This window comes from Rhineura floridana, chromosome 7 (genome assembly GCF_030035675.1).
Source record: "Rhineura floridana isolate rRhiFlo1 chromosome 7, rRhiFlo1.hap2, whole genome shotgun sequence".
NCBI lineage: Eukaryota > Metazoa > Chordata > Lepidosauria > Squamata > Rhineuridae > Rhineura > Rhineura floridana.
Genome location: NC_084486.1, coordinates 61,789,086 through 61,810,395, shown reverse-complemented (window position 1 = coordinate 61,810,395; position 21,310 = coordinate 61,789,086). Strand labels below are relative to the sequence as shown.

General features: G+C 42.9%; 1 protein-coding gene across 5 annotated transcripts in view; it reads right to left on the bottom strand.

The window, feature by feature from the left end:
• CTBP2 (C-terminal binding protein 2) overlaps window positions 1-21,310 on the bottom strand; it is a 303,109-nt gene that overhangs the window by 70,375 nt on the left and 211,424 nt on the right. The window contains exon 1 of one of the 5 annotated variants that reach the window (XM_061635713.1): window positions 13,563-15,323. The exons of the other annotated variants lie outside the window; for them this stretch is intronic. Within the exon in view, the coding sequence (XP_061491697.1) occupies window positions 13,563-15,309 (1,747 nt within the window). The 5' untranslated portion in view covers window positions 15,310-15,323. Of the gene's footprint in view, window positions 1-13,562; window positions 15,324-21,310 lie in introns of those variants that run through there. 5 annotated transcript variants of the gene reach the window in all.

The window sequence follows — 21,310 nt, the reverse complement described above, 5'->3', positions numbered from 1 at the left end:
CCTGTTACGTGTACACATGTATGTGACTGAAGTTTCCCTCCAGTATTTTTTATTTTTAGAAGAGACAAACTGACAGAAGACAAAATTGCTAGTATGTCATAATCATGCCATATTATATAAACAAAACAAATCCACTGCATTTCTGAATGTAACATATTTTCATATCCTGATTTTTGTAACTAGCTTTATGAACTGGCATTTTCAAGTTCCAAAGATTTTTTAAAAAATAACATCTGAATAAGTTAATTTTGTCTTTGCAGTATTCAATAAATGGGTTCCAATTTGAAACTATTTCATTTTCTTTTCTCCTTGGTTCTTATGTAATGAGCTAATTTAGCCTTAACGGCCAAATCCCACATTTTTTCAAGTCATTATTTTAGTGAAGGTAAGCTTTGAGACCTCTAATGTTTTGTGTAAATTAACCTTGCTCTAATAGCTGTATAACATATTAATTCTTTAAGTATCCAATGGATTCATCCCTCATGAGCAGGTCTAATGCATGTGACTGAAGCACGGGAAGTATGTGAGAGTTGGGAGGATTTGTATGTGTGTGTGTGTGTGTTTGAATGCAGAGTATGTTGGGGGGCATCATGTATGAGACTAAGAGGATAAATGTATGGACACGTATTCATGACATACTTATGAGATACACACTGATTTAAGCAAAGAGGCTGTATATACAGTATTAACAGAGGAAGAACTAGTGTAGCGAGGAACAGTTGACTGGGATGTGTGACAGAATGGAAGAGTACGTGAAGAACAGGAGTTAATGTTTAGCTATCCTGCTCAGAACAAACCAGGATGGGGGCCAACCTCCTACCTCTATGATTTAACCACAGATTAGTAGCATAATTCATCACCTTTCATCAACATCCTACTTACATCCTCATGTATCACTGCTAAAAGTCCACAAGTGTGGAAGGACAATATCCAGTAACAAAAGGCACATCTTATCATTTCATCAGTTTTCCTGAATACTATATGAACACTGTATAGAGTAGTATTTATTAAAATTTGTGAAGCAATTTTACATCTGGAAGATGAAATAAATAATTCAAGAAGTTGACAATTCTGTTTGTCCCTAAAATTGCATGCAATTTATAAAGATGAAATTGTGCACGTTCTTTGTTCACTGTGCACACAGCATTTGGACAAATGAGAAAAGGCATTTGCATTGAATTATGTTTTGTTTAGAAACCTGTATTGTCATTACTCATTTTTCTGCTGAAGGATACAGCAAGGCATGAGCACTACCAAGATTTACACTCGGTTGCTAGTGGTTATGGTCTGTCAAGACAATGTGAAAATTAACTAAAATTCACAAGCTTTGTGTTGGCATAATGCTGCCGATCTCTTAGCCGTGGTTAAGAGGCAGAAGAGTGCCTCATTCTTTCTTTTTTCTTCTAGTCTGCCTTCCCTTTGCACTGTTCACTTCAGTGTCACATTATGGCAGCAGTGAGACTAATAATGGTTGACGCTAACCATAGTTAGCTTTCAATCAGAGTTGGAAACCAGGAGCTGAAGTTGGTTTTCAAACATAAATTTTAGTACAAACGCAGACAAAAAAAAAAGGAAACACCATGGTTGAAGCTGACAATTGGAAGGGATAGGGGAACCCACAGAAAATTGGGAGAAATGAGGGGAAGGTAGCCCACAAACTACTCCCAAATCTCTTGACCACGGTAAAGATACCAGCAGTGTTACATCTTCTTTAGGCTAAGGAGTATATCAAGAGTCTTAGGGCAATCTCACAAATTAGCATTATTAACTGTGATGGTAGGGGGAGATATGGTGGTGGGCGAAGGTATAGAGTGGAGAGGAGGGTTAGCTACATCAAAGCCCTTGCCTCCTCTCCTTCGCCTGATGTGTTTCAGAATTTGGGAATGCCAGGCAGCCGATCCTCTGGCCTTGTAGTGGTATTAATAAATGCCAGGTCTGCTCAAAACAAAACTCTATCATCCATGATTTGATTGTGGATGAAGGGGCAGACTTGGCATGCATAACTGAGACCGGGGGTGTGTGAGCTTGGTGGACCAGTGCTAACCCAGTTGTGCCCGCCTAGGTATTTGTACAGCACCATTCCAGGTCAGAGGGAAGGGGAGGAGGAGTTGCAATCATCCATAAAAATTTCATCTACCTCATCAACCAGACTGTGTCTGGGTTTGAAGGGCTGTTTGTGGTGTTGGGCCAGAAAGACAGAACAGGGATGCTGTCAGTGTACCGTCCACCCTGCTGCCCTACAACCTCCCTAACTGAGGTGGTGGAGGTACTCTCGGATGTGGTGTTGGAGAACCTTTTTGCAGTGGTGTTGGGGTTTCAATATCCATGCTGAGGCTACTTCATCAAATGGGCCAGCCCGAGACTTCATGGACTCCATAACAACCATGGGGCTGTCCCAATACATCAATGGTCCAACACATTTGGTCAGACATACCCTCAACCTGGTCTTTGCCACACAGTGGATTGGTATTACTTCATTGAATGGGGGACTCACTGTGAGTCCAATGTCATGGACGGACCATTCCCTGCTAAGGTTTGGGCTGAATGTAGCTACGCTACTCTGCAAGGGTAGGGGACTCATTGAGATGGTCTGCTGTCTGAGACTTATGGAATCTGATGGATTCCTGAATACTCTGGGGAATTTTCTGGCTGCCATGACTGGTGCTCCTGTTGGGGCTCTTGTTTCATTATGGAATGGTGAGATGCATAGAGCCATCAACATGATTGCTCCTGAGTGCACCCTCTGTTGCGGTGGAGCAGTAGGCCACCTTGGTATTCCAGTGATCTGTGTGCGATGAAACAGAAGGGTCAGTTGCTGGAGCAAAGGCAGTGTAAATCTTGGTCCAAAACTGACCAAACACTGGTAAGACTGCACATGTGGCAGTAGTGGCAGCAAAAAAAGCTTACTTCTCTGCCACCATTGCATCTACAAGTAGATGGCCAGCAGAGCTTTTCCGAGTGGTGAATAGGCTTTTATATTTTTTTATTAAATTTATTAGTCGCCCATCTGGCTGGCTGTCCAGCCACTCTGGGCGACGTACAAAATAAAAACATACAAATACATTAAAACATTAAAAATCCAATAATAAAACCTAACCCACTCCAAAAGCCTGCCTGAAGAGCCAGGTCTTCAAGGCCCAGTGGAAGCTCATCATAGAGGGGGCATGGTGGAGATCATTTGGAAGGGAATTCCACAAAGTGGGGGCCACAATTGAAAAAGCCCTCTCCCTAGTTCTCCCCAGTCTAGCTGTTTTAACTGGTGGGATAGAGAGAAGGCCTTTTGAGGCCGATCTTGTTGAGCGGCATCCCTGATGATGTTGGAGGCGCTCCTTCAGATAGACTGGGCCGAAACCGTATAGGGTTTTAAAGGTCAGAACCAACACCTTGAATTGGGCCCGGAAAACAACCGGTAACCAGTGCAACTTCTTCAGCACTGGAGTGATGTGATCTCGCCGGCAGGTGCCTTTAATCAGGCAAGCCGTCGCATTCTGTACCAGTTGCAGGTTCCGGACTGTTTTCAAGGGTAACCCCACATAGAGCGCATTACAGTAGTCTAGGCGAGAGGAGATCAGGGCATGTACCACCGATGGGAGCAGATGGTTGGGAAGGTAGGGGCGCAGCCTCCATATCAGATGGAGGTGATACAGCGCCGCCCAGCTCACAGCTGAGACCTGAGCCTCCATGGACAGCTGGCAGTCAAGAATGACCCCCAGACTGTGGACCTGGTCTTTCAGGGGCAATTGTACCCCATTGAGCACCAGGTCAACATCCTCTAACCTTCCCTTGTCTCCCACAAACAGTACCTCGGTTTTGTCAGGGATCAGCTTCAGCTTATTCCTTCCCATCCAGCCACTCACCGACTCCAGGCACTTGGATAGGGTTTCTACAGCCAACCTCGGTGAAGATTTGAATGAGAGATAGAGCTGTGTGTCATCCGCATACTGGTGAGACTGCAGCCTAAATCTTCTGATGATAGACCCCAGCGGCTTTATATAGATGTTGAACAGCATCGGGGAGAGGATAGAGCCCTGTGGCACCCCACAAGTGAGAGGCCAAGGATCCGAAACCTCATCCCCCAATGCCACTCTCTTGTACCTACCAGAGAGGAAGGAACGGAACCATTGCAGTACAGTGCCCCCTATGCCTAATCTCTTCAGGCGGTCCAGAACGATACCATGATCAATGGAATCAAAAACTGCTGAGAGATCCAGGAGGACAAGGAAGGTGCATTAGTCCCTATCCAACGCCCTCCTCATATCATCCACCAAGGCGACCAAGGCCGTTTCAGTCCCATGTGATTGAAATGGATCCAGATAATCCGCTTCCTCCAAATGCACTTGCAACTGCTTCGCCACCACCCACTCAACCACCTTGCCCAGGAATGGCAGATTTGAGACTGGGCGAAAGTTCTTCAGATCTTAGGGATCCAAGGAGGGCTTCTTTAGAATTGGTTTTATTACTGCCTTCTTGAGAGCTGATGGCATTACTCCCTCTTCCAGGGATGTATTTACCACCATCTTGATCCCCTCACCCAATCTGTCCTTGCAGCTCGTAATGAGTCACGAAGGGCAAGGGTCGAGTAAGCAGGTGGTTAGCCTTAAGGCGGAAAGCACCTTGTGCACTTCATCAGAAGAAAGAAGCTGGACCGATCCCACGCCACCGGAGCACCACTGGCCACCTCTGGCTCACTCACTGTGTCCACAGCGCACGGAATAGCGCTCTTAATACGACTGATTTTCTCCGTAAAGTGCTTTGCAAACTCATCACAGGAGGCCTTAGCATGTTCCACTGGTTCCGGGGCAACTGGATCGACCAGGCTACGGACCACTTGGAACAGCCTCCTGGGACAGCACTCTGCGGACGCAATAGAGGCAGCATAAAAATCCTTTTTTGCTGCCCTCATTGTCACATGGTAGGCTCCTACAGCCACTCTAATCTGTGTCTGATCGTCGTCGGAGCGAGATTTCCACCACTGGCGCTCTAGCCGTCTCACCTCCCGCCTCAGAATTCACAACCGTGGAGTATACCACGGTGCCGTCTGACGTCTATTCAGGGGGAGAGGGCGTTTTGGAGCCACCCGGTCTAATGCCCCGGTGATTGCTGCATTCCACCCCTCCACCAGGGTCTCAACCGAGTGCCTGTGTGTATGCTCCAAAGAATCCCAAGCGCATTCTGGAATCCATCTGGATCCATCAGATGTCTGGGGTGGACCATCCTAATGGGTCCTCCACCCCCACGGAGGGTTCGTGGCACCAAGATGTCCACCCTCACCAAGTAGTGATCTGACCATGACAAGGGGGTGATGGATGTACCCCCAATTTTCAGATCACTCCCCTCCTTTCCCGAGACAAACACAAGGTTGAGTGCATGACCAGCTACATGGGTGGGCCCCATTGGAATAAGGTGCAGCTCCCAGGAAGCCATGGTTCCCATGAAGTCCTGAGGCGCCCCTGTGAGGATGGCCTCCTAATGTACATTAAAGTCTCCCAATGCTAACAAATTTGGGGACTGTGCACGCACATCAGAGACCACCTCCAGTACCTTGGCCAGGGAGTCTGTCGTGCAGCAGGGTAGACGGTACAAGAGCAGAATCCCTAGACTGCCCTTTGGGCCCAACCTCCAGTACATGCAGTCAACAACCTTGGTCTCACGGAGAGGAGGCGCTGCTCGGACACCCTCGGAGGCCTGCTGTAACAACTTTGTAAGGCACTTTAGGAACAAAATCAATGAGATTTGGACAGTGTTTGATGCCACAGTTAGAGCACTGTCTGTTCCACCTGTAGAGGATCAGTGTGAATTATTGCTGCTTGAGGATGTGGACAAGCTGCTTGAAGAAGTGCAGCCCACCACCTGCCCCCTTGACCTTTTGTCCATCCTGGCTTCTGAGAACTAGCCATAGGGGACTGACTAGGTGGGTCCAGGGAGTGATTAATACTTTGCTAGAGGAGTGGGAGGTACCATCTGCCTTGAAGGACGTGGTGGGCCCTTAAGAAGCTCTCCCTGAACCCAGAAATATTAAACTACTATTGCCCAGTGGCAGATATCCCTTTTTTGGGCCAGATGCTTGAGAAAGTGGTGGCAGTCCAACTTCAAGCATGCTTGGAGGAAACTGATTACTTGGATCTATTTCCAGTCTGGCTTCAGGTCTGGCCATGACACTGAAAATGCCTTGGTCAACCTGGCTGATGACATCTGTTGGGAGAGAGATGGGGGAATGCAACCCTGTACGATCTCTCAGCGGCTTTTGATACTGTTTGCCACAATATTCTTCTGCAATGTCCAAGGAGGTGGGGGTTCGAGGTACTGTGCTTCAGGGATTCCACTCATACCTCCAGATCTGCTTCCAAAAAGTAGTTACGGGAGGCTATTGTTCAGCACTATGGGAATTATCCTGTGGTGTTCCGCAAGGTTCCATCTTGTACCCCATGCTATTTAACATCTATATGAAGCCACTGGGAGCTGTCATCAGGAGATTTGGAGTTAGATGCCATCAATATGCAGATGACACCCAGCTCTACCTCTCTATTCCATCTGAATCAGGAGAGGCAGTTGAGGTCCTGAGCCGGTGCTTGGAGGAAGTGATGGACTGGATATGGGTCAACAAATTGAGACTGAATCCTGAAAAGACAAAGGTGTTATGTATCTGGAGTTCTCATGTCCAGGATGTGGGGAGACAACCTGTTCTGGATGTGGTTGCTCTTTCCTTGACAGATCACGTCTGCAGCCTGGGGTACTCCTTGATCCAGCATTGTCACTGGAGGTTCAAATGGCCTCGGTGACTAGGAGCTCCCGTTGGTTCTCCAGCTTTGGCCCTTTTTGGACAGAGAGTTGGCCACCATGCTCCATGCTCTGGTAACTTCCAGACTGGATTATTGCAATGCACTCTATATGGCGCTGCCCTTGAAGATGACGCAGAAACTTCAACTGGTCCAAAATCCAACAGCCAGATTACTGGTGAGGGTTACTTTCAGAACTCATTTAACCCCTGCTGCACTGGTTGCCAGTTTGTTTCTAGGTCCAGTTCAAGGTGCTCACGTTTGTGTTTAAAGCCCTAAACGACTTAGGTCCCAAATACCTGAAAGACTACCTCCTTCCCTACAGATCATCTTGGGTGTTGAGATCAGCAGAGGAGGCACTTTCGGGAGCTTGGGAGGTAGCCTGGGGAAGGGCATTCTCTGTGGCAGCCCCTAAGCTTCATTGTGCAACTTCTGGCGAATGCTGAAGATGCACTTCTTTACCCTGTCCTTTGACACCTGAGATGTATATTTTTAGGACCCACCCTATTTTCTGTGATGTTGTTGTAACCCATCCTGGGACCTCTGGGTCAAAGGTTTGTAACAAGCAAACAAACAAACAAACAACAACAACACAACAACAAATTGAGTTGGTTTACCTTTAAATGCTACGATTTTGTATTTATCAAGCTGGTGTGAGGCAAGCTATCACCTGTCTGAATAGTTTAGTCATCTATATTTATTTTTTTTTAAGTGTTAACTGATTTATCTGTATTTTATTGACACTGACAATTACTTTATATGTATTTGTTTTTAAAACAGTTTTGCTGAACTCCTTGTTTTAATACAGAAGTACTCTGGTGTATACTACATTAGATATATATTTTCGAATTTGCCATTACTATGTGGAGAACAATGTGCACATTCTTCATGATGCCCGGTGAATGAGCGCAATGGCCATTTATCTATATTAACTTCTCAACTTACATTTCCCTTAACATATATATTGGGCTGCAAACATTAAATAGAAATAAGTAACAATTTTCTGCTGATCAGTGCCCTTGAGCCTGAATTGCTGTTACTAAAAAAGCAAAAAAAAAAAGAAATCTGCATGAAGCTATAAACTTAGCAAATCGATTTTAAAAAGACATTGCCTTGAATATACTGGATGGAATGCAAAATTGCACGTGGACTTCTGTGTGCCCCAACACTCTGGACCAGATTTTGAAGATGGAGGGGCTGCAGAGGAGAGAAGAACAGGAAATCTATTTGCATAAGCAGATGTCTGTGTCACTTGTGCATGGTCAACACTGGATACAATCCATTATATATTATCAATACATCAGAGTAAACAGTCATAAGATTGCAAGTCCCACTCTATTCAATTGGGCTTATTCTTTAGCAAGTGTTCTACAACTGAAGTTTCGGATCTGGGCCACCAATTAAAACTGTCATTTTAAAGTCAGTATCACTAAGGCTATAATACAAAAATAATTAATCATTCTTTATATGCTAACAATGCAGCCAATTGGGGAAGTCCCCTAAATTTAAGGGGCAAATTTGATTAACAGTGCAAACCTGGACATTATACTTAAAAGTAACAGGATAATCCAAACCCCAGCCAGGCAGCAGTAGGGTGTGATGGAGCAGCAAAGCGACTATAGCATCTGCATCCCTGTCAGTCACTTTTGCTGGGGTGGAAGGCAGAGGGGCAGAAGGCAGAGGGGCAGGTATATCACTGCTTCAGCTTGGAGCTGGCACAGCAATCTGACCTGATGCCCTCAGGCAATTGGGCTGGCTAGGGATCTGGTGGATCCCAGGCCTGCTCAGCTCCTACCATGTAATGCTGGAATTTGTGATTCTGGGGAAAGCCAAAGAAGAATATAGTCAAATATGGACCTTGGATTTCAGGAAAGCCGATTTTAGCAAGCTCAGGGAAATGATGGGTAGGATCCCGTGGCTAGATAGACTAAAGAAAAAAGGAGCCCAAGAAGCGTGGGAGTTCATGAAGAACATATTACAAAAAGTGCAATCGCAAACAATTCCAAAGAGGAAGAAAAACGGAAGACATCGGAAAAAGCCAATGTGGCTACGCAGAAGGCTGGTGGAGGAGGTAAAAATAAAAAAGAGCATGTATAAAGAATGGAAGGAAGGACGCATCACCAAGGAAGGGTACCGACGAGCAGCTCGGGCTTGCAGGAATAGCGTAAGGAAAGCTAAAACCCAGAATGAGCTGAGGCTGGCGAGGGAAGCGAGGAACAACAAAAAGGGGTTTTTCAGATATGTTCAAAGCAAGAGAAAGACCAAAGAAACGGTGGGACTGCTGCTCAATGAGGATGGCAAAATGTTGACAGATAACAAGGAAAAGGCAGAACTGCTCAATGCCTATTTTGCCTCCATTTTCTCCCAAAAAGGGAACAGTGTGCAACCTTGCATCGGTAGCAATCTCAGTAAGGGGTCGGGACTGCAGTTCGAGATTGATAAGGAGATAGTCAGGAAATACCTAGTTAACCTAAATGAGTTCAAATCTCCAGGGCCTGATGAACTGCATCCCAGAGTATTGAAGGAACTTGCGGATGTACTCTCGGAACCTCTTGCCATCATCTTTGAGAAATCCTGGAGAACGGGAGAGGTGCCGGAGGATTGCAGATGGGCAAACGTCGTCCCGCTCTTTTAAAAGGGTAAAAAAGAAGATCCGGGGAATTACAGGCCAGTCAGTCTGACTTCAATACCGGGAAAGATATTAGAACGGATAATAAAAGATTCCATTGGCAACTATCTAGATGACAATGCTGTGATTAGTAGGAGCCAGCATGGGTTTGTCAAGAAAAAATCCTGTCAAACTAATCTCATCTCTTTTTTTGATCGGGTCACTAGCCTAGTAGTTGGTGGAAATGCTGTAGATGTCATCTATCTAGATTTCAGCAAAGCGTTTGACAAAGTCCCCCACGACCTTTTGATTAGCAAACTCGTCAGATGCGGACTACATGGAAATACTGTCAGGTGGATTCACAACTGGTTGGAAAACCGTACTCAAAGAGTGGTCGTCAGTGGCTCTGCTTCGGAATGGAAGGAGGTCTCAAGTGGAGTGCCACAGGGTTCTGTCCTGGGGCGATACTCTTCAACATTTTTATCAATGACTTAGATGATGGGGTGGAGGGAAGCCTTATGAAGTTTGCGGATGATACGAAACTGGGAGGGATAGCTAACACAATGGAAGACAGGAATAAAATCCAAAGGGACCTGGATAGACTAGAAAATTGGGCTGAAATTAATAAAATGACATTCAATAAAGACAAATGCAGGATTCTGCATTTAGGCCACAAAAACAAAATGCACGGGTACAGGATGGGAAATACCCGGCTTAGCAGTAGTGCGTGTGAGAAGGACCTTGGAATTGTAGTGGATCGCAAGTTGAACATGACCCAGCAGTGTGATGCTGCGGCAAAAAAAGCAAACGTGGTTTTGGGCTGCATAAACAGAGCTATAGTTTCCAGGTCAAGGGAATTAATAGTCCCACTATATTCTGCATTAGTCAGGCCTCATCTGGAATACTGCATTCATTTCTGGGCGCCTCATTTTAAGAAAGATATAGACAAGCTAGAGCCGGTTCAGAAGAGGGCGACGAGGATGATAGCTGGTATGGAGAACAAGTCTTATGAGGAAAGGTTGAAGGAACTTGGCATGTTCAGTCTGGTGAAGAGAAGGCTGAGGGGTGACATGATTGCACTCTTTAAGTACCTGAAGGGCTGTCACATAGAGGAGGGTACAGATTTGTTCTCTGCTGCCCCAGAGGGTAGGACTAGGTCTAATGGTTTTAAGTTGCAGGAGCGTAGATTCAGATTGGACATTAGAAGGAACTTCTTGACAGTAAGGGCGGTTCGGCAATGGAACCGACTGCCTAGGGAGGTGGTGGGATCCCCTTCGCTGGATGTCTTCAAGCAGAGGCTGGACAGCTATCTGCGGTAGATGCTCTCGCTGTGGATTTCCTGCTGTGGGCAGGGGGTTGGACTTGATGGCCTACAAGGCCCCTTCCAACTCTATGATTCTATGATACCCCTCCCTTAAAACACTCTCAGAGCAAAGGGGGTTTGGACTGCAGGCCAAGTCTCTCAGAATTCAATTGGGTTTTACTCTTTAATAAGTATGTTTAGGATTACAGCCTAACAATGCCATCCTATACCTACCAACTCAGAACTAAGCCCCAATGAGTTCAGGTAAGTGGGTACAGGATTGCAACATAGCTAACAGTTACACTATGATATGGATACCTTAAAAAAAGTTAAGAGTCCTTGGCATTCATAGCATCTTTGTCAGAAAATAAGAGATAAAATATGAAAATTTTTCCTTTGGCCGTTTTGCACCCCAGCTATGACCTGGCAAATGTGTTATGATTTGTTACATGATATCAAATTATTGTTCAAGCATCTTTTCTGAACATTACTTGAGCATGTTTTTGTATAAATACACATATTTCTTTATAATTAAGATACCTGTGAATTCCATTTCACGTATGTTTCTATTAACAATGGATCTTACCTTGACTCCTAGATTAAATTTGCATATTGAGACGGGGAGAATATCTTCTTTCGTTGTTTTGGGCAGAAAAAGCAGAACAAAACAAGAATGGAGACAAAATTTGGCTGAAGGTGCTACTTCAGCTAAACCTTTTTCAGTGACTTCAATAGAAAGATAATCTTTCTGTGATTATGACCAAACCCTCTCGTTGCTTAGCAACACATAATTAAGGAATATGTTTTCAGATCCGCTTTGCAAGCTGGCCATTATCAGATGAAATTACTGGAGCAACAAATGTCATCCTCATGCAAATGATGTGGTTGCAGAGAATGAATGTTTGACTCAAGAAGGAGGCTGATCGCATCTCAACAATGCTGCTGGTATTGTCTTATAAACAGACGTAATAATTTAAAAGGGAAAATAGTTATAGATTTTTCACTAAAATATACATTTCAAAGTTTAAATAAGAAGAGTGATAGAAGAGTAAGAGGTAAAGACAGAAAGATATTCTCAAGTGTCATGGAACTGTAACAAGCCTTATCTGTATTTGGAGGCATTTGTTTTCAAGGCAGAGAATGTGTATTCAAACCATTTCCACCATGTTTAGAATAAGTGCCTGCCTTCACCTTAAAAAAGGATGAACTCTACTGAAAATTGTCACATTTACAAGCTATTAGAAGTAGCTACCTACAGTCTCACTGCACTGGGTCACTGTATGCTTTTTCCTTTAGCTTGTTCCTTCCATTTCTGAGGCAACATTAAATGATCAATTACAAGAGATTCTGATTAATAGTGCCATTTAGTCTTCCAAAAAACATAATTCCCCACAAATTGACAAATTCTTAATCTTTGTACAAGAAGTTATGTAGAAATTGTTCTACCTGAGCATTTTTGAGAAGCTGTTTACAGCCAATCCACTTCAAACTATAATAAGGGCTCCTCCTTCCAACGTTACTAATCAACAGGTTCACATTTAAGCAAAATAAGCATTTTCACAACCCATGCTCTACCCTCAGCCTCAATTTTTCCAGAAGGATTTATTTAAAAAAAGAAGCTTACTCTGTTCTTAATATACCTATACACATAGTGTTCTCATCTATCTGAGGTATGTGTACGTATGCATTTATTTCACACATCACAAAATCTAATCTAAGAGCAATCCATTTTTAAAAAGTTGAAGGCTACAAGTTAATTCTGCTAACTTTCTCCAGTTCCACCTTTAAAAGAACACAACATCATCGATGAGGCATTCTTTTTATGTTTATAAATGGTTTACTTGGGGGCCCAAGGCAAGCATAAGTAGTTTCAAATCTTTTTATTGCAACTGAAGGGAGTGAAAGCATTTGCTTAGTTCTCCCATTGAAATCAACTGGACTTAAATGTACTTCACTGTGGTTGGATTGAGTCCTTTGTTAAGACCTCCGCCCCCCGCATGTAAATTCTCCTTAATTTAATGGGATTTAATCCCAGTAACTGCACATAGTCTTGCAGCCTTAGGCACAGCCAACCTTTGCTAGATAATGCTGCCATGGAGGAAATTGACTCATACCATTTACTAACTTGAGGCAATTGCTACAGTTTCACTGATGGCAGTTGTTTTCATTTCAGCTTAAATATTCAGTCTAAAAAATGGGAAAGGAATTTCAGGAGAAGTATTCCCACCTATTTATCACTCTAGTGGCTACTGATTGACTTTAGCAGTAAATGCCAACTTATTTGTTAACCACTTCTATATTCATAAGTATTTCCAATAAGAAATCAATAGCACAGCATTTTATTTGGAACACCCTGTTAATAATGAAAGAAAAAAGACAAGAAGCATCCAAACAAAAAAATGATTACTGCCCAAGGATCACATCATTAGTTACTTGATAAGTTACTTGATAAATTTCATCAAGGAAACACTGTTTCTTCTGAAAAGCCCATTTGTGCTGATAACAATTGGGAGAAGACCGTCTAAAAATGAAACCTTTCAGGCTAATTGCCCTAGAAAGTGTTAGTATTCAATCTTATGTACCTTGTAAATAACAGAAATGGCAAGATTCATTGCAGAATCATGACTTGGCACACTTGCTATTTTTAATGGCTGTGAACTAAGTAAAAAAAACCATCAATTAAATCACAGTGAATCCTCATGCTGGAGTGATTTATTAAATGCACGGGGGACTTGTGTCTTTTCATGTTGGTACATGTAACAATATAGTTAATGGTTTATGTCTGTTATTAATATGCCAAATATTTTTAAAAATCAACATGAATATAACAGTCCTAAAAGAAACTCTATAAAGGAATATATTTCAAAGTAATTACTTGATTCAGGCGATGCCATGGTGGAGACAATAACTGGTGGCCCTGTGCGCCGTGTGGCTTTTTGATATGGAGTGTGCTGCATTGGAAAACTTGGTCCTGCTGGCAGCAGGTTGGGATCCATTTGGGTTCCTTGTTTTCGAAGGAGCCGAGGGCTGTTGAGAGGGCTATGCATTGGGGATAATGGAGGATTTCTTTCCCGCTTCATCAGCTCCATGGGTACAGTGTATGTAGTTGAGTATGCTGTTTTGGGATTTGGATGTGGATTTGTTTGCAGTGCATTCATAGATATTCCAGCTGGAGAATAGCCAGGTGCTTGTCGAGTATACATACTGCATGGACCAGAAGCACGGTATCCAGAATTGGGAAGAAAAGGAGCACTTTGATGGGGTAACCCAGATGCAGAGTAAGTTGCAGTTTCTAGAAGATGCTGGGTTGGAGCACTAGATGGACGACGAGTTACTTCTGCTACTCTTGGGGAAATTGGCTGCACAGAAGTGGCCACTGGCTGGTGCATCACTGCACCATCTTCCATAGGGCTGGTTGCTGGGTGCATTCCATATTCATTCTGGAGCAATTGACTTCGGTGACTGAAGCTGTTAGACCTGTATCTGGGACGGATGATGATGCTCTTCCTATCCTGCCTTTGCATCTGCATTTCTATTTTGTAAGTATGGGCAATTCTAGAAAGCACTCTCACCTGTCCTAAATTTGGAGCAACTGATTTTATGTCATTGTCCTCCATCATTGCTAGCATGCTTGGAGAATCAAAGCCTTGCTGTAGCAAGGCACTGAGTGTAATTTCAGATACTCCTTCGGAACGCAGAAGTGCTAAGAACTCTGGATCCACATTACTTTTAATGTTGTGTCCTGGGAAAGGTGCAGGCATCTGAGCAAGGGAAGGAGTTGTGGCTGTTTCATAGCCATCATAAGGAACCTTTGTACTAACATTTTCCCTGACTGGTCCATAACCACAGTTTATAGGAGCAGCAGGTAGAACTACACTTCCACCAGGAGCTGTTGTTGAATTTGGATCAACTACCAAACATGTTGGTGTAACTTGTCTACCAGCTGCAGAATCTATAGATCTACCCACTGTGTCATTATAACCTTGCCGATTAAGAAATGTTGGAGGGTCTGCCCCATATCTAGGTGTGGGAGGATCAACACCATACCTTGCTGGAGAAGGATCTCTGTTTTGAACCCTCTGTGCCTCAGGGACCATTTTAGTCACTGGATCTCTATACATGCGGCTGGCTTCACGAGGGGCAGGTGATCGTACTTGCATATGATCCCAAGCCAATCTTCTGCCACTAGGCATGCCATAATTCGGTAATGGTCTATCAATCATATGGTCTCTATAGTAGTGTGGCTCTTTAGGTGATCTAGCAGCTAAGGATGGGTCATTGTAGTAATCCTGTGGTGGCAAGGAACTTCGTGCAGACATTGTAGGCTGCCTGTCGTAATAACTGTCAGGAACAGAACCTTTCCGTAAAGGACTGCGGTTAACAACTGGCTCCTGGTATGGATATGGCTCTTGCTTCAGTTCTGCACCTCCCTGCAAGATGATATCATGAGCTCTATGGCTTGGCTGCTCATACCAAACTCCTTCTCCATCATAGGTTAAAGAATTCCTTCTCCCCGGAGGTCTTTGGTATTCAAATGTATTTTCATTCTCCCAGTTTCCTTCATACCATCCTGCAGCATCCCAGCTCTGAGAACGGCCAATACGTTTGCTTGGAATTGGCATTAGTACACAGCAATATTCAGCTTAAATAAGGGCAAGCAAGCACTCTTGTTAAATCTTCAGTTACACGCATAAAAAACAAAAACAATAAACAAAATGCACTGTATCTAAATCCTTCTGTGGCTTCAGGAAACAGCCCAATAGGTGGTTTACTATTTCAAAGTGTTGCCTAAATTATTAATTCTTTGAAACTTTAGTCGACAAAACACAGAAAGACCCAACAGTAACTCAGCCTGGCTTCAAAAACTGCAGAATGGAAAGGTCTTTTCTGTATAATTCAGACACGGAAAAGGGATGCTGTACTTAATCCAGATGGTTTATCCCTTTCTGCCTGGGATGGCTTGCTCACATAGACAACCAGTCAAACAGTGTGGTGGATTAAGAGCTAAATAAAATCCCTAAAGCTTTTGTTCCATGTGACACCATTTTAGCCTGATGCAACCTACTGTACCAGCTGATCCAAACACCTCAGTATGAATTCTTCCTCAGATCCTAGATACCACTTGCTATTTATATGTATAGTTTTTCTATCTGTAACATGGGATTCCTTTAAGATTATACCTTCCCTCTCCCATGGCAAGAATGGGGGAGGGGAATGGTAAAAGAGCTTCAATGTCAATTCAATCTTATTCCATCCTGATGAAATGCTAATCCACCACACACAGCTAAAGGCAAACTAAATAGAAGCAGGCATGCCGGCCCCAAACAAGAGTGAAGCAAGATACACAAATATATAAGATAATGACTAGAAACACTAGGTATCTGTGCAACACTTGATGAACACTACATATTTTTTTAAAAAATTACTGGAAGATCAGGGAAGGGGACGGGGGAGATGAGAGGCTAGTTTCAAATTAGCTCCACTAATTATTGTCCAGAAGAATCCTTCCTATTATTACCATGATTCTCAATTCCTTTCATCATTCCAGGAAATAAAATTGCTAAAGTGTAATCTGGAATTTATAATTTTGAGACCTGAAAAGAGGTCACAGAAAAGGGAGGATCAAAGGCTTTAAAGTCTTAGTACTACAAAGCTGAAAGAGAACAGATGTTACCTATTGTCCCTTGGCACACTATTTATACACACACTCACGCTACAGACACAATTTTTTAATATATAATTTCAATGATAATGTAAACACTAAGAGGTGGAAGGATTTAGACAGAGGTATTTATTCTTTGTAAACCTACTAGCCATTTCAGAAGATTATAAACACTGAGAAAGTCAACAGAGTGGCAGTAGCTTGTCTGTCACGAATCCTTGTCACAAGAACTTTTTTTTAAAAAATAAACACATTTGCTGTACTATGTTCTCTATATTAAAACTGAACAGAACTACAGAACATATTGAAGGGTTTATGAAGTTTCCTTTCTCCATAAAAAGTACTGAGATCTATGCAAATGTTTAAGTTGAGATCCCGAGAAAGAAAAACACCACAGTAAGAGTCACCTTCTTTTTTGGTGGTTGTTAGAGGAAGTTAGCTTGTGCACATTTAGGGTTAAATGGAAATGGACTGCCTTCAAGTTGATCCCAACTTATGGCTACCCTATGAATAGGGTGTTCACGGTAAGCGGTATTCAGAGGGGGTTTGCCATTGCCTCCCTCTGAGGCTAGTCCTCCCCAGCTGGCTAGAGCCTGCTCGCCACAGCTGCACAAGCCAGCCCCTTCTTTACCCACAACTCCACAATAAAATGTTTGAAGCCTCAGCCGTCACATGATGGCGTATTGTGCTATTCTGATAGCTGTCAATAATGCAGTCTAATACATCTATCATACAAATACCTCTGGGCTATATTTCTGACCCCAATACGATAGGATGTGTTAGTAATCCCTAAATTTCTTCACTGCAGTAAATAGTACAAAAACTCTTCATCACACACTTAAGAATTTTACATAGAAACACATTTAAAAATTGCCCTCTATCAGACTATACTTGTATTAATATTATTAAAAAACATTTGACTGGCGACTGCCTGAAAGTCTTAATTTGGTCTATGAGTTTTAGCCTGAGCATGAGGGCACAATAACTAGTCTAACAGTTGTCCAGTCACCGAAGGAAAATACCTAGGAAAATCCAATTTTTAAATTTTCATGCCATTTTTAGAAGTGTTCTTCCTTTTTTACTTTTAATGCCATGTAAATGCCTATTTCCTTAAATTCAGTTTTACTTTTTTAGTGTCTTCTGTCTTTCCCATACCAAACTGGGTTAATGCTACTAAATAACTTTGACATTGTTTGTTTGATATGAAGAGTGAAATAAGTTTTCTAGTGCAGGGGTTCCCAAACTGTGGTCCGTGGATTACCAGTGGTCCATAAGCTTTATTCAGGTGGTCCATATTATGTCTGAAGATCACAGTGGGAGAAGCAGCTGTGACTGGCAAGCAGAGGCTGTCATTCTTAGAACTCAGCAGCCCAGTCTGCCCGCAAGGTGAGTAGGATGGACCAGAAGTGACATTGAAAGGAGGCACTTGGACAAGGTTCTAAATAATTTATTTATTTTATATTCCGCCCTTCCTCCCAGCAGGAGCCCAGGGTGGCAAACAAAAGCACTAAAAACATCATAAAAACAGATTTTAAAATACATTAAAACAAAACAACTTTAAAAACATTCTTTAAAAAAACTTTAAAAACATCTTAAATAAAAAGGGTTAAAAACATATTGTTTAGAAAAAAATGTTTAAAAAAACATATTAAAAGCAATTCCAACACAGACGCAGAATGGGATAGGTCTTAACTTAAAAGGCTTGTTGAAAGAGGAAAGTCTTCAATAGTAACCGAAAAGATAACAGAGATGGCACCTGCCTAATATTTAAGGGGAGGGAATTCCACAGGGTAGGTGCCACCACACTAAAGGTCCGTTTCCTAGGTTGTGCAGAACGGACCTCCTGATAACATGGTATCTGCAGGAGGCCCTCACCTGCAGAACACAGTGATTGACCGGGTATATAAGGGGTAAGACGGTCTTTCAGATATCCTGGTCCCAAGCTGTATAGGGCTTTGTACACCAGAATTAGAACATTGAATTGTAACACAATACAACATATAAGAAATAAAAGCAAAGATACAATTAACAAATCATACCACATCTAGCACAGCTACAACAGGCAGAAAAATCACCAAGTGGTTCCCCAAGACCCTCAGCAATTTTCAAGAGGTGCATATAGAAAAATGTTTGGGAACCACTGTTCTAGTGGCTCAGGCTGCAATCCTAAACCCACTTACCCAGGAGTAAGTCCCACAGTAGTCAATAGGACTTACTTCTGAGTAGACATGGGTAGGTTTGCAGTGTTAGACTGTGAAGCCCACAAAATTCCTGCAGTGGTGTGCTGAAGAAACTCAATACAGGGAGGCCTGGATATTTACACACAAATAAAATGTAAGAAAAATAGACAACATATGGGGGTAAAAGACAAAAACCCACCTGCCTCAAATATGGGGGTCTAGCATAACACAATACAATTCAAACTGCTCAATACTTAAGAAGTCTCTAAGTAGTTTACAAAATAACAAATACGATTTGTATTTGTACATGTGTGCATAATATAAAATGATGAAACTGAGTAACTCCAATATAATACAGTGAATTAAATGTTAAGACAAAACTATGCAATAATCACTAATAGGCAAAAAACCTTGCGGTTTAAGAATGTACCTATAGACCACAGATATTTCTATCAAACTTTAAAAAGCAGGGAAGTTGGGCAGCTATAGTGAATGCACCAGGGGAGCAGGAGACCTGAACTCCTCCCTGAGATATTGTACGGCCCTGCAAATTGGTCAAAATGCAAACACCATTTGGGTTGGTCTTTCACAGTCCAATCCACTTCCTGTGTAGCTTGGAAGAATTTGGTAACATGTGCCTCTGAGCATATGGTGAGTGGTGGCAACACCTGCCATCTCCAAAGATAGAGTTTTGTATGTTTGTTGGTGTTCTTCTTACTTTGCTTCTTTCCTGTCTTACTGTCTTGCACTCAGGTCCTGCCTGCAGGCTTCCCCCGGGCACCTGGTTGGCCACTGTGAGAACAGGATGCTGGACTAGATGGGCCACTGGCCTGATCCAGCAGACTCTTCTTATGTTAATGTTTCTACAGAGAATCTAAACTAGAAAATTATATTTCTCTCATTGTTCATCCTAGAAATCTGTTGTCAAATTTATTTTTATTAATTTCAAAGCCTTTTTATTGGTCAGTGTCATATGATGGTGAAGACAGCTTTTTGTGTTTCAAATTGGAGGTTATGTTCTATTTCTATTTTGGGTGCATTAACAGTGGAATCTGAAACTGCAGTTTGATGTAAAATCAGACTGTTTCCAATACGTTGCTCCTTCAGCAATGACTCTAGCTGTTGGGAAAAAGAAGATGCATGTTTTCAGCCTGCTATGTTTAAACCACTTCATTTAAGGCAAGGTGGGCACAGTCAATTAAAAACGTAGAGCACAGCTAGCATTTTGCTAGAATATATTTCACCTCACACTGTTTTATCTTGTGCAAATTGACACACTCCTGAGGTCCACTGGAGACTATTCTGCAGAAGTCAGTGCCATTATTATGTTGGAGTTTTTTTAGTGTAAATTTTGCAAAGTGTTGCTGTACTTCACATATTCGCAGAAACAGAAACAAAAGAAAATGATTTCCTATAGGAAACTTCACTAAAATTGCAAAGGAAATCAGACATATTCAAAGTGACCATCTGAACTATATCAACTGTCTGAATAATGTTGCTTCCTCCCTGCTAAAACAAGATCAGCACAGTACATGTCTTCTTTCTATTCTTTGGTCTGACTGCAGGTGTTGCCACCACTCACCATATGCTCAGAGGCACATGTTACCAAACTCTTCCAAGCTACACAGGAAGTGGATTAGACTGTGAAAGACCAACCCAAATGGTGTTTGCATTTTGACCAATTTGTAGGGCAGTACAATATCTCAGAGAGGAGTTCAGGTCTCCTGCTCCCCTGGTGCATTCACTATAGCTGCCCAATTTCCCTGCTTTTTAAAGTTTGATAGAATAGCTGTGGGCTATAGGTACATTCTTAAACCGCAAGTTTTTTTTGCCTATTAGTGAATTTCCCTGCTTTTTAATCCGGGAGGTAAGAGATGGGATCCTGTGCAAGTTAGCACCAGCAGTAACAGAAATAGTTCAGAAGTGTATTTTAAATGTTATATTACCATCAAGAATGCCTTTACTTTTACAAGAGGGTCATGGCTTAGTGGCAGAGAAAATGGAAATTTTACTCACAGTGAATTTCTATTTGTAGATAGTGCTGGAGGACATTCCTCAGTAGGGATGACTCCTCCTACCAGTTGTGACAGGCAGGGTCTCAAAGCTACTTAGTATCCTCTCCTGGGGGAGGAGTCGTCCCTCTCTTCAGACCGAACTGACAGAGGCAGGAACACTCCTCTGGCCCCATATCCGCAACCTTTCAGACGTCCCTAAAGTGGAAGCCTATACTAGGAAATAGCTGAAGAAAAGTGACAGACCAACACGGAACCAACGTGCTGGAGGAAAGGTCACACAGGAAGGAAGGCACACAATACTAAACAATGTGTGCAAATATAAGGCGCTGGCAGAAGCCCTAACTCCCCTACTCCCCCCCCCGCTCCAGAAGGTTGAAGCAGAGGAATGAGAGGTGGGTGGAATGTCCTCCAGCACTATCTACAAATAGAAATTCACGGTGAGTAAAATTTCCATTTTTGCTAGATAGTGCTGGAGGACATTCCTCAGTAGGGATATGACTGAGCAGTGTACTAGAACTCCGGGTGGGATTCCTCTAGCTAGGGGGCAACACCTTCTGGAGCATCTTCCTGCCAAATGCAGCATCGGCTGATGAGAATGAGTCTATTTTGTAGTGCCTGATGAAAGTGTGGGGAGAAGCCCATGTAGCCGCCCTACAGGTATCCATTATGGGGAACCCTCCCTTAAACGCTGCTGAAGCTGCTGCCCCCCAAATTGAGTGTGCTGTTGTACCCAATGGAGGTTCCTTACCCAGTGCTTCATATGGAT